Here is a 12,798-nt window from a genome sequence, read left to right on the forward strand (position 1 = left end):
TCCTCTTTATAATTCTCCTTAAATGATGCCATTTTCCTCTTGTGCATAATGTGTCCTTTAAAATTATTCCTCTGTTGTTTGGCCGTAATTTTCTTATGTCTTGCTTCAGTTTTTAAGTTATACTGTGGTATTTTTGGTACACTGTAAAATAAATATTTCTCTGCTTTCTTTTTCTTTACATTTTGTGATTTTCAGAGATTTTGCAGGTTGGACATTTAAAATCTTGGCAGTATTTCTTTCTATGAATTATATATGATAATATATGCTTTCTAAAACTGGGGCTTACAAAGTACATAGAATTTCTTTTGCTTTGATGTTTTGATTCAGATAGATCTTCTCTAGGTCATGTCCTGAGAGTTCTGTTTCACAAAAATCCATAACACTAAATGTCCTAACAAGTTCAGAGCCAGTTTAGCATAAGCCAAAAGCAGAGCTATCTTTGAATTTATCAGATTCCGTTTCAGAACGGACAAGATTTTTAGTTGAGTGGTATCAGGAATGCTTCCCAAAAAGGAGAAAAGGAATACTGACAACATTTTTAGTTGAAGGAAACATTTGAGGAAAAATGGATTAATTCATCTGAGATGGAAAAAGCATTGGATCTCCTTTTCCATAGGAATATTCCAAGAGAATGGAGCAGAGGATTGAAAAATCATCATCCATATTTCAAATTTCTTCTGAAAAGCATTATAAAAAGACTCGTATCACTCTGTCCTGTATTTTAGAAAGATAAAATTAAAATATTTGGCCTTTTACTCATAACAGAAATCCATATTTGATATTATCCAGTTCCAATTATGTGAAGAGGAGGTTATACTAGCGTATGATGCAGTGAAACTCAGATACTTTGATGAGCCACACTTAGGAGTGAATATGTGATTTTCAAAATTATTTTTTAAATAACCTATTCACCCCTTTTGAATCCCAAACATGTGGGTGATTGCGAAGATGATCTTCCTCTATGCTTTTAAAGCCATACTCACTGTATCTCCCTGAATGAATTAATTCTGTCAGCTATCCTTCCTTGTTGTGAGAAAAAGAAAATGAAGACTGACAATTTTCATAATGCTTTTTCTCAAACGCACAGACTCTTCAACACTATCATCTCAGCTGGACCCTTTCTAAAATACTGGAAAGTCCCAGCTGTAATACCTGATATTTCTCTGATATCAACTGGGAAATGTAAAAATCCACCCCATTTTGTGATGTATGTAAAATTCCTTAAAGGTCCAAAGCCCAGAGGATGGCCAAGACTTTGTCCTGATGTTGTAGTCTTAAGCTTCACACAGCCACTGACCCCCACCAGTGGGATGGAGGAGAGACTTGTAAAAGTGAGAAAGTTCAGACAGGTGTTTGGTCATCCCCAGGGAAGCGGGGTTCCATCACACATAATGGTGACTTGGGAAGACAAACACAATCATTCCCAGTGTCCCCTCTGCTTCCTCTTCTCCCTCTGCTTTATATATTGAGCCATATGGTATGGAACGTCCCTTTAGTCATCTGGGGTCAGCTCTCCTGTGTCCCTTCCCAGCTTCCTGGTACCCACAGCCCCCTCACTGGTGGGTGGGGTGAGGAACAGAAAAGACCTTGGCTCTGTGCAAGTGCTGCTTAGCAATAACAAAATCATCCCTGTGTTATCAGCACTGTTTCCAGCCCAAGTCCAAAGCATAACTCATGCTTACCACTCTGAAGAAAATTAACTCTTCCTCAACCAAAACTGGCACACATCTTAAATATCCAAACACAGAATTACTGTAGGTAAAACACACATTAGCAGCATATCTCTCTGTCTTCGGCAATTTCTCCAAATTCCCTCTCACTACTTGACTATCATCAAATATAATCAGTTGCTTGCTATTACTACTTCTCTTGTTCCAAATAGCAGAGGACTGAGCAAATGCATCCATTTTTACTTGTTTTTCACCACGTTACTATAAGAAAAGGAGAGAGAAGCTTCTTCAATGTGAAAAGAAGAGCAGTGAGAAAAAAAAAAAAGATATTCATGCTTTTAGCTTCTGCTGGAGGAATATAACTCACTGTACCCCTCTGCAGTTTTCTTAATTGCTAACAGTAAATCAAAGTTTTGACTTAAATAATATGAGGAAAAATAATAAAATCCGTCTTTTTACATATTTAAGAAAGATACTAGACAGAGCTGTACATCAGTTTGTACAAAACATTAGTGTGGGGTTTTTTTTGTGGGGTATTGCATTTATGTGAAAGGGGTTTTTTTGTGGCAAAGCATCTGCAGAGCTGGCTTCTGTAAGAAGGCATGGTGTCTGTGAGACAGGAGTGAGAAAATGTGAGAAACAGCTCTGTGGTTACCAAGGACAGTGAAAAAGGAGGAAGAGGAGGTACTCCAGGCACAAGAGCAGAGATTCCCATGTGGCTTGTGGAGAAGGCCATGGTGATAAATTTTTTTTCACTGAAGCCCATGGAGTACCACAGGGAAGCAGATCGCCACCCTGCAGTCCATGCAGTCCACCCAGGCTGTATCAGGTGGACATGCTGTGAAGGAGCAGCAGCCTGTGGAGAGCCCAACCAGAGCAAGTTCCGGGCAGGAGCTGTGGCCCATGGAGTACGCACACTGGAGCAGTACAGTCCTAAAGGGCTTCACACACAAAAAGGACCCACACTGGAGTGCTTGTTGAAGAACTGAAACATGTGGGAAGGACTTGCCTCGGAAAAATCCATGGAGGACTGTATTCTGGGGGAAGAACCTCACTCTGGAGCAGGGAAAGACTGTGAAGGAAAGAAATGGCAGACAAAAAAGTATAATGAACCATTATACATAATAAAAATGTATAACTACCCATTCCCCATTTTCACTGTGCTATTTAGGAAGTAGAAAAGTTAGGAGTAAAGTTAAGCCTGGAAAGAAGAATGGGCAGGGGAAAGGTGGTTTTAGTTTTGTTTTATTTCTCATTATTCTGCTGTGTTTTTAATAGGCATTAAATTAATTGCCCCAAATCAAGTCTGTTTTGCATATGATGATGATAGGTGAGTAATCTACTCATCATTATCTTAATACATGAACATTTCTGTCATATTTTCTCCATCTGTCTTGTGAGGAAGAGTAATAGAGCAGTTTACTGGACAGATGGCAGCCAGCCAAGGTCAACTCACCACTGCCAATAAATAAGTCATATGCTTATGTATTCTTCATCCAGCAGCATACTCTTATATGCACATTCTACGGTGTAAAGAGCCATGAATATCTGATTGCCTGCACCTTGGCTACCTTTTAGCTGTCTGTGGTGTGTTATGTAGGTCAGAGACTTTCCTATATCTTTTGTCCAACAGAGGACAAGTGGATTTATCTGAAGTCTTCAGACAGGGGGAGAGAAACAGAATCTGACATAAGAAGTTGCAACCAAGACCTGGTTTATAGAATTACTTCACCAGAAGCCTAAGCTCCTCTTCTTTTCTTCTGTCCCAGAACAGGCCAGGTAGGCTAGAACTGCCTGAAGCCAGAGACATCTCATCTTGTCCTACCTTGTATTTAACAGCACTCTTTTCCTCCTATGGCCTCTTACACATAATGGCCTGTCATACTACTTCTATGTGGAGATGGCAATAGGGAAAAAACAGGTTGCATAATATTTTGTGCTGAGTAGGTCCTCAGTGCTGTCAGTGAGCAACAGTGTTATTTGACATAGTCACTAGCTGAAGAGCCCTTAATTAAAAGAACATTAGAGAAAAGTGGTGTGGAAGCTACTCAACTTTGAAAAACACTTGAAATCTGACACAATTTTCTTAGTATTTTTCATATTGCCCATCCCCTGAGAGTACTATTCTTAGTGTATTAATTAGCAAACTATTCAAGTGGAAAGTTGTTGGTGCAGTTGGGAGCTTAGCTATTCATAGTGTCATATTTGTCTAGCTTAGGTAGATCATCTCTGTCTGAGGAAAGCAAGGCAGCCTGCACACTGAACTCCTATCTTGGTATTCTCTCCATCACAGTTGTAAAGAAACTTTCTGTTGGCCTGCTGTAGGCATGTGACCTGACCAGGTATTGATATTTGTAACAGTAAAGGAAAAGCCCCAGATAGGAAGTTGCTCTATACACAAGAAAAAAAAAAAAAAAAAAAAAAAAAAAAAAAAAAAAAAAAAAGTTACGTTTTCTTTTATAATTAATTAGGATTTTTGATTTTGTGCTTTAGGACCTAAGAGATCTTCTCTGGGATATCTGTGACAGCAGAAGGGAAGAAGCAGAGCAGGAACGTATTGGTATCATGAACGAAGGGTGGTTACCGGATCGTAGGGGGATTGCAATGAACCATTTCTTTACACTTATGCAGGTAGGGACTGCTATAGTAAATTTCAAGTGGTTGACTCCAAATAAGTGAAGGATTAAAAACTAATTTAGCAAACATTCATGTGTCTTCTGAATTTATAGACAAAGTTAAGAGACAAAGAGTAGATGACAGTCCATACATTTTAACTTTGGAATGCAGGAAAGAGCAAGAAAAATACTGTTCTTGTTGTTCAACCCACAAAACTTTCAATCTCTATTATATACTGCTACTTTTTGCAATTTTACAACTCCAATGAATCATCTTGAGTTTTGTTACGGAAATGTTACTGTTCTTTATCCTTCTGTGCTAATCATATTGACATCTCCTTTAAATTTATGGATTACATCCTTCACAGCTTGATGTCATAGTATTTCCTGTATCTCAAATTTATTTCAATTTTGATTTCACCTATGTGGCCTGAAATTTTGTCTGCTGATGAACAAAAAGGAACCCCAAAAAATCAAGTTAGGTTTTGAGACTGAAATGTCATTTGCTGCTGTTGTTCATATGTGATCCAGCTTTCACATATGTAACTTTAAAGTTTCCAAGAGTCCATTCAGTCCTGCAGTAAAGTAAGATTCCCCTGTTACTGTTGTTCTAGGTACATAAATTTAATTTAAAAGTGGATTGGAGTATTCTAGACCAGGCTAGGCTAGACAGGCTTTTGTGCAAACTATTATGCAAACATTCTATGAAAGTTTTGGCAAATTTAAAGAAGAGAATGAAAACAGTGTTTTAAACTCATGCCTTGTGATGCTGATTTAGCTGAAAAAGCCATGTCTAAGCAGTTTAGGGCAGGTTTTCAATCCTTTAATTCTCTGTGCTATTTTTATATAACAGTTATAAAGTAGTTATATAGTTGTGGTAATTCAGGAAAAGTTTGTGAAATAGCCAGTGCTATAGTAAGGAAATTAACTTAGTTTTCAAAGAGTCAACATAATATGCTAAATAAACACTCCAGGCCACTGACTAAAGAGAGGTCAAAATATCAAATAACTGCTGACTGTCTGAACATTGTTGGTCTTGTATCTTCAGTATTTATATGCCTGAATATTTAAAACATCCATCCTGAATTATATGCCTAAAGCGAGACAAAGTTATAATGTAGAGCATAAGTGTTTTATTATTCTCCTTTTATATTCAGTTACATCTTTGCAATCCTATTTCTAACAGAACTTCATGGGCATGTGTGATGGAGTTCAGAGGAGATTCACTACGAATCTCCTTTTGTCCTGTGTGGATATGCACAACAGTTTAAAATTACATTCCCCAGGTGGCTCTGTAACATGTAAACACATAGATTTGTATAAATGCTGTGTTTCAGATTTCATTCCTGCTGTCTATGTACACAGTTGTATTAGAAGATATTTTCTCCTTAAAATATGGATAAGTGCTGGTTTACACCACAAAGGTTTCATCCTTTGTTTTGTGAATGTGGTTTTGTGCATTTTCCCATGAATATTTAGTACTGTTTTGTCAGTTAGAAGCTAACACCATAACTGTATCAATAAATCAAAACATGACAGGTGCTAAATGTTTCTTGAATCTTACTTGATTTCTTGTAAGATGATTCACACAAAAAGATCTTCATGACACTTAAGTGTTCAAAGTCTGTTGATTACTTAGGTCTAGAAAAACTGTGTGAATTTTAAAGTTTTCTCCATCACATAACCCTTCTTGTTTTATGCTTATAAGACTTTTATTTATTTTATTTATAATTTTATTTTTATTATTTTATTTATAATTTCTTTTGAACAAGAAGATCCATGTAATTTCTCGGCACTACTTGCTACTAGGAAATAGATATACATCAAAATATATTGTGATAAAATGTAATGCATTGAACATTATTTATTGTAAATAGCTCTTTCTATTTTAACAATTAATGTTCCTATTACTGCCTAGAAATGGCAGTGTGAATACATTAGAGATGCAAGTAGAAGTATGCATTCAATATACTATGAATTTTAAAATATGAGTGGGTTCTTCCCTCAAACTCTTAAGATTTAGAATTTCTTCTGCTAAGGTGTAATAACAAATATTTGTTTTGTGGTATGCTGAAATGCAGTTTCTTTGTCCTTTCTCCTTGAGGTTGAACTGGATCGTTTCCAAGATACAAAGAGACTTCTTCATGACTATTATAGGGCAATGGAAGGAAAAATCCCAACAGAAGACAGTCAAGATTTTTCTAGAATCCCATTGTTAGATATTATTAATGGAGAACAGAAGGGAGATCAAGACAAATCAAGAAGGTAGAAATGCAGTATAAAATTATACAAATACGAAAAAATAGAGTGCACTGATAGATTTTTGGAGTATATGGAATTATATGTGTGTATATTTCAAAAGATGGAGAAATAAGAATTTTTTAACCAGGGATTATAGGCAAATGATGAATCTTAAATAATTTTAGAGCTTACATTTATCCCTCATGTTTTTTACTTGCTTACCTATGTCATATTCGCCAATGCATCGCTGAATTGCAAAACATTTTAAAAGCTGCCTCAGGAGGAAATCTACTACTGTAGAAATGTTTCCGTCTTGCCTTTATGTTGCTGATAGTTTGCAGCACAGTCGTCACATATGTAAGGTATTGTTGTGTAACATTACTACATTTAAAATTTGTGCCAATAAATAAAACTAAATGTTATAAATTTTATGTAAATGTAAATATGATTAATTACTATCTAATAACAGATGTAAATCAGAGCAACTTACAAATATGCACCAAACTGAATGCCATATTAAAAGATGAGAGATACCACCTGATAATTTCACAGTATAGAAAATGCCATCAGTAATACTTGACACTTGACTTTTTAAATTTAATTGAAGTGAATTTAGAAATTATCTGAGTAATGAAACTGTGTCTATCACACATGGAATTCATCAGCAGATCACACAGTCATTTGATGTAGTTTATTCACCTTTATTTTTTTTTAGTTGTTATACTTAAACTAGATAGTTTTCTTGCCATACACATACCTCATCACTTTTGGTCATAAGGAAAGTTCCTTGCTTTTTTTTTTTGCTATCACAATTTTTGAAAACAATATTTTTGTTCTTTCAGCATATTCTCCAATGTAGATACTAACCCTTTTGATAAAGCAGTATGTAAATGATTCCTTTTATTTTATTTTTGAGGATTCCTCTAGTTTCTTGGAAACTGCCTTCCCCAGGTAATGCCAAGTCAGAAAAGACTGGAACTCAGCAGAAGAAACTTAAAGATAAGAATTCTGAAAATACAGTGGCCAGTTATAGGAACGATGAAAATCTTGTTACTGATACATGGAAAACAGCAGTAACAGCAGTATCAGATATGGTATGGAATGTTTTATTTACCTAAAGATTTCTGGACTGTGCAGTCAAAGCCCCCCATTCAGTAGGCAGCCTAAACACATCATCTTTTCACTGTGTTTCTCAGCTTCATGTCTTGCTTCACCACTGATATTTTAATTAAATACATTCATAGTCCTATGAAGAAAATGTTGGAGTCTGTGTTTTCAGCACCTCCATATTTATAACTGAGCTTTTCGTTCCATTACTGAGAAATATTTTAAATGTTGCCTCTGTACATCTTGTTCCATGATAAACTCTTTCTCCCTCAATAGAAGTCTGAGAGGCTCAAACCACTCACATATTCAGACCCTATGGTTACATTCCTTTTTCTATACAGCTAAAAGTAAATTAGGTGAGCTTTTCAAATGGTTGATTTCTAGGTTAGATTTTTGTTTTCTCTTTTATCATTTAAAATAAATTAATTTCTGCCCCCTTACTATGTAACTCTAGACTTGCTTTTTGTCCTGTTGCTTCTTGCTTTTTTTAAAGATTTTCCTCAAGCACAGGCAATGATTGCAAGAATTAAACTCCATATGTCTCTGTCCTGCATTTTTGCTGCAGAATTTTATTTTTGACAAATAATTAAGATTTAATCAATTAGTTAAAATATCTCCTTTTTTTTTTATCTGTCTACTTCTCATCAAGTACTTTCAGCAAGTATAGGCTATTTAAAACAGTGGTTACACAGAGCTGATACTATGTACTGTACTATGTGTGACTGTGGTGTCAAGGTAACAGCTGAAGTAGAGTTTAGAGAAATGGAGGAAGAAAACGAACGTCAGCTGAAACAGAAAGCTTCAAAAGCTGCACAGAGACAAACAGGCAAAGCATCTGGGAAAGATACCAAAAATGCCAAAAAGGCATCTTCCAAGTCACCTACTAAAAAAAAAGGTATTTAAAATGGAGACTTTGTTTTAGCAGTGCTTAAAATTACTGTAATGTAAAGATATGTATAATACAGAAATTAATCATCTAAGAAATTTAATTTGGATTAATTTCTCTTTTAAAATGTCTAATATGACATCAGTATGAAAAGCTGGTATTGATAAAGGAGTGGAAAGGCTTTTGAATGGCAATTGCATTTATTTAAACATGTAGTCATTATATGTAGAAATAAGTACTCTTAATGGAAAGTAAATATTTTTTCTTCATGTTCTGTATTGGAATGGAACAGTTAAAGCTAAATAATCAAGTTAGATAAAATTCTGTTGAATTCTGTCTACTTGACAGCTGCAGTCCTAAAAAAGAGCAGATTCCTATTGAGGTAGGTCTTGCACATAGGCAGGAGCCTGTCCCACCAGGACAAAACACAAAATGTATTTGCAAGAGAGAAAAACAGACAGTATGCTGGAAGAGATTGTGGAATGCAAGGGTGTTTATAAATTTTCTCACAACTATTTCCTTGTGCGGGTAGTAGTTTATGCAGTGTTCACCTTTTGTCTGCAATATGTCATAACTTCATTAGGAAGTGAGGCCTGTAGCCTGGACTTTTGTGTCTTTTGTTAAGACATCATACATAGCAAGAGAGAGGTTTGAGCCTTGTGGTGTAGAGTAGCCTGAAATTCAGGTACTCTGTTTCCAAATGAGAAAGCTGTAACTGCAGTGTTATTGTGCATAACACAGTTGACTTTTTTTCTTTGACAGAAATTTCACTTGCACTGTGCTCAGTTCTCTCTCTCTCTCTGTGGTTATTTCTGCCCATCCAGAGTTAAAAAAAAGCACAGCCTTGCAAATACTTAGCTAGTTGTGAGCCCCAGGTGCCTTAGGCCTAGCTTAACGTCTCATTTCAGCCAAGAAAGTAGCAGATTCTCAGACTTCTGGAAAAGTTTTGACACAACTCAGTAGCTGTTAGATGCTAAATGGCTAGTTTGGAGTTAGTGGATTCCTTCTTGAAACAAAATTTTTGTTCAGACCTGGTATAAGATTATCCAAATCCCAAAACCAGAACTGCAGCTAGAAAGATTTGCACTCTTCCTAGTGGAAAATGAAGTATGAACTGATGGATTTGTAACTGAAGTATTGACTTTGATTTAATTTCAAATACACTGTTACTGTAGTATTCCTGTAACATGAGAATGCCATAGGACAGAGATATGGGCCGCTAAAGAAAGTGATACAACCCCTAGTTTTATGACTTCTAGAATTCACCACTTGTTTTATGTTGACTTTATGTATCATGCAGATATCATTACATTTTTTCTGTAACATCTCCATCTGCTCCTTTTCTAGGATAAAGCAATTACAAGTATTTTTAGTATTGTTGAGTAATAGTCAAAGTCATGTGTATACAGAATTCCATACAATCTCTAAAAACATGATAAAATACCTTTACAATATCTGTTTATAGATAAGTATGTCAAAACAAGGTGGAAATGCAGGTTTGAAGGGGCATGAAATGACTGATCCCTTTTTCTTTCTAATTTATTTAATAGCGTAGTTCTTTTCACTGCTTTGAAAGTAACTACTACCATGAAATTTTTACTATAGTTTATTAAATTTGAATGTATTCCATAAGAAGCAAGTTATTCAAAAGACATCTATTTATGTTCTAGTTGTGATAAATTGATAGATACTCAGGTCAAACAGGATGTTCTGACCATCTAGACACTTTTTTAGTCATGATTTTCTATTCATAAATACATTTTAGGATTTTATTTAACCAACTTTAATACAGTTTTATATGCTGGCGTATTTTTATGCAGTGTTAACCTTAGCATGACTTGCACATGTAAATCCCATTTGTAGCTGAGTACCCATTTGGTACTTTTGCATTGTCATAAATGGTCACATCAAGTAAGGCAGAAAATGTAATTTTTCGTGATACAAAAATTTACAAGCAAAGACCAAAGACTGAGAGGTCTGTTTTCCTGCAGGAGCGAAAGCCACTCCAGCTCCTATAGACCCAGAAGAATTAAGGAAAGAAGAACTGACACTTAAAATAAAGCAAGAATATTTCAGTGCCTTGAAACATGAGGGTATGTTACTATTTGGTTACTTATATTGGTAGGTGATTGTTATTCATAATTTGGTTAGTGTGCTAGTCAATACTAACCAAAGGCAGTAGGCAAAATGGGTGGATAAGAAAGAAAAAGGAGAGACAGTCATGTCTGGAGAAATCAAGAAATAGTGTGCTAATCATTAGTCATTCTATGGTAAATATACTGAAGGTCATAATGTGATTTTTGTTCCTTTTGTCTTCTGTTTTATTTCATCTAATTTAATTTGCTATGACTAAGCAAATATTCATCATGAGAGAAAAGGTTTTGCATAAGTAGGTACTCACATTTCAATATTCAATTGAATCAGATTCAGTATTTGAAATGTTCTGTTCTGGGAAAGAAATTGTTGGCCGTTGTGTATTTCATGGATGTTTTTCTCTGATTCCCTCCTCTTCAAGCAACATGGGATTCAGGCAGCAGGACATAGATTGTGTTTGTTTTTCCAAACTCCTTTACAGACAGACTCTTCCAAAACCTACATATTGTTCAGTCATTCTGTCTCTTTGTCTGTCTTGCCAAGTAACGTTCAAACACAATGGTTAATTTCAGCCAAAAGTAGATGTTTGAAGAAAGGAAGTCCCAAATTACAAATGGTTTGAGAAAATTTTTTTAGGATAGGTTTCGACTAGAAGAAAGATTGTTTTGTCACTAAAGGGAAGATAGAGCCCAGCTTTTATTGGTTCTATTTAGCAACAGTTGGCAAGCCCATCATCATATGGTACCTCTTTGGTGAGCTAACTATTGCATAGTATTTTATTATCTATGAAAGAGAGAGGGCAAACAGCAGTTATTGAACAAACCACAAACTCATAAGGCTTCTTTAGATCCAGTTAGAGCAAATGCTTGTACACCTACATCTTTCAAACAGTTCAAGAATAAATATTCTAAGATTTTGGGATAATGAGAAGAATAGTAATAACTTTGAAGATCTTGATTGTATGAAGATGAATTTTAGTGAGTCATTAACCTGTTTAACATTTACGTTTAACATGTAGTGAATCATTAACATTTTTCTTGACATTACTTCATTTTCATCCTATACTTAAGAAAAAAGCCAAGAACTTAAGGAAGGCTGAACATGTTGAGCTCTATTTCCTATTTGCACAGACACATAGCTGCTATTTGAGAATTATAGTTTTAATTGTGGCTTTGTTATCCAGTTATCTTTTGGTAACTTGTGGTTTTCATTATACAGATACATAACGCTTAGCAAAAGCACTAGTTGTGTAAAGTTGCTAAGTTTTTAACATCTATTTCATATTTAATTTCTCTGTTGCATCAATGTGCCTTGCTTTTTATTCTGTTTGTGTTAAAAGAGCAGCTTTGTCAATCATCTGTGCAGTACCTACCTCTGAAAATACAGAGAGACAAAAATTGTCATGCGTTTACCTCTAACATACTGATTGCAGCTGCACAAAGAATATGTAGAGAAGCCACAATTACAGCAGCCTTAACTGTACTACAGAAAGGTGACTAGCCAGGCAGCAGGTATCCTCTAAGGTACTTTTAGCTATAAAACAGTTAAATATGCTGAACTTAAGGTGCTTAGACAGAGGACATTTATCACATTTTATAAATATTACTCATTATGACTTTACCATTTAAATAGAGGCAGCAACAAAATCTCGGCTAGAACTTATAAAAGAAAAAGCTTTAGCATTTCTTGAAGATCTAAAATTTAAAGCAGAAGAGGCTTATAAAGATATGGAAAAGTGGCTTGGATCTACCTTCTTGGAGGAAATATCAAGGTAACGTGTATCAACTTTAAGCAGGATTTTTTTTTCTTCTTTTTAACCTAGATTATGGTAGTAAATATAGTTGTTTCTAGAGATAGAAGTAATTTGGAAGAAAAAGTGTAATAAGTAATGTATAAAATAATTTTATTTAGTTTTATCTTAGAAACCTGAATGCTAATAACTAATTTCATGGCTGATTAAAAGGTTCTGCTTGTAGCTGTTAAGGTAATTATTATCCTATGTTATTTTTCTAGACTACAGGTTTAGCATGTTAATGAGCAGACAATCAGTTACTCCATTTAGTGGGAAGCTCTGTATTATTTCAGTAGCTTCTGTCACTTTGGAGTGTGGATTATTTTCTTTCCTGTTTTTTACATGCACTGGAGAATTCAAACTGTTGTTTTTAAAACCACATATTACATTTCT

At 35.1% G+C, this 12,798-nt stretch overlaps 1 protein-coding gene across 1 annotated transcript in view; it reads left to right on the forward strand.

The window, feature by feature from the left end:
- The window catches only part of SPEF2 (sperm flagellar 2), an 80,431-nt gene that overhangs the window by 41,049 nt on the left and 26,584 nt on the right, over positions 1-12,798 (forward strand). The window contains exons 21-26 of the mRNA XM_066339609.1: positions 4,164-4,301; positions 6,390-6,550; positions 7,443-7,620; positions 8,369-8,528; positions 10,511-10,612; positions 12,246-12,384. Of these exons, the coding sequence (XP_066195706.1) occupies positions 4,164-4,301; positions 6,390-6,550; positions 7,443-7,620; positions 8,369-8,528; positions 10,511-10,612; positions 12,246-12,384 (878 nt within the window). The remainder of the gene's footprint in view (positions 1-4,163; positions 4,302-6,389; positions 6,551-7,442; positions 7,621-8,368; positions 8,529-10,510; positions 10,613-12,245; positions 12,385-12,798) is intronic.

This window comes from Sylvia atricapilla, chromosome Z (genome assembly GCF_009819655.1).
Source record: "Sylvia atricapilla isolate bSylAtr1 chromosome Z, bSylAtr1.pri, whole genome shotgun sequence".
Lineage (NCBI taxonomy): Eukaryota > Metazoa > Chordata > Aves > Passeriformes > Sylviidae > Sylvia > Sylvia atricapilla.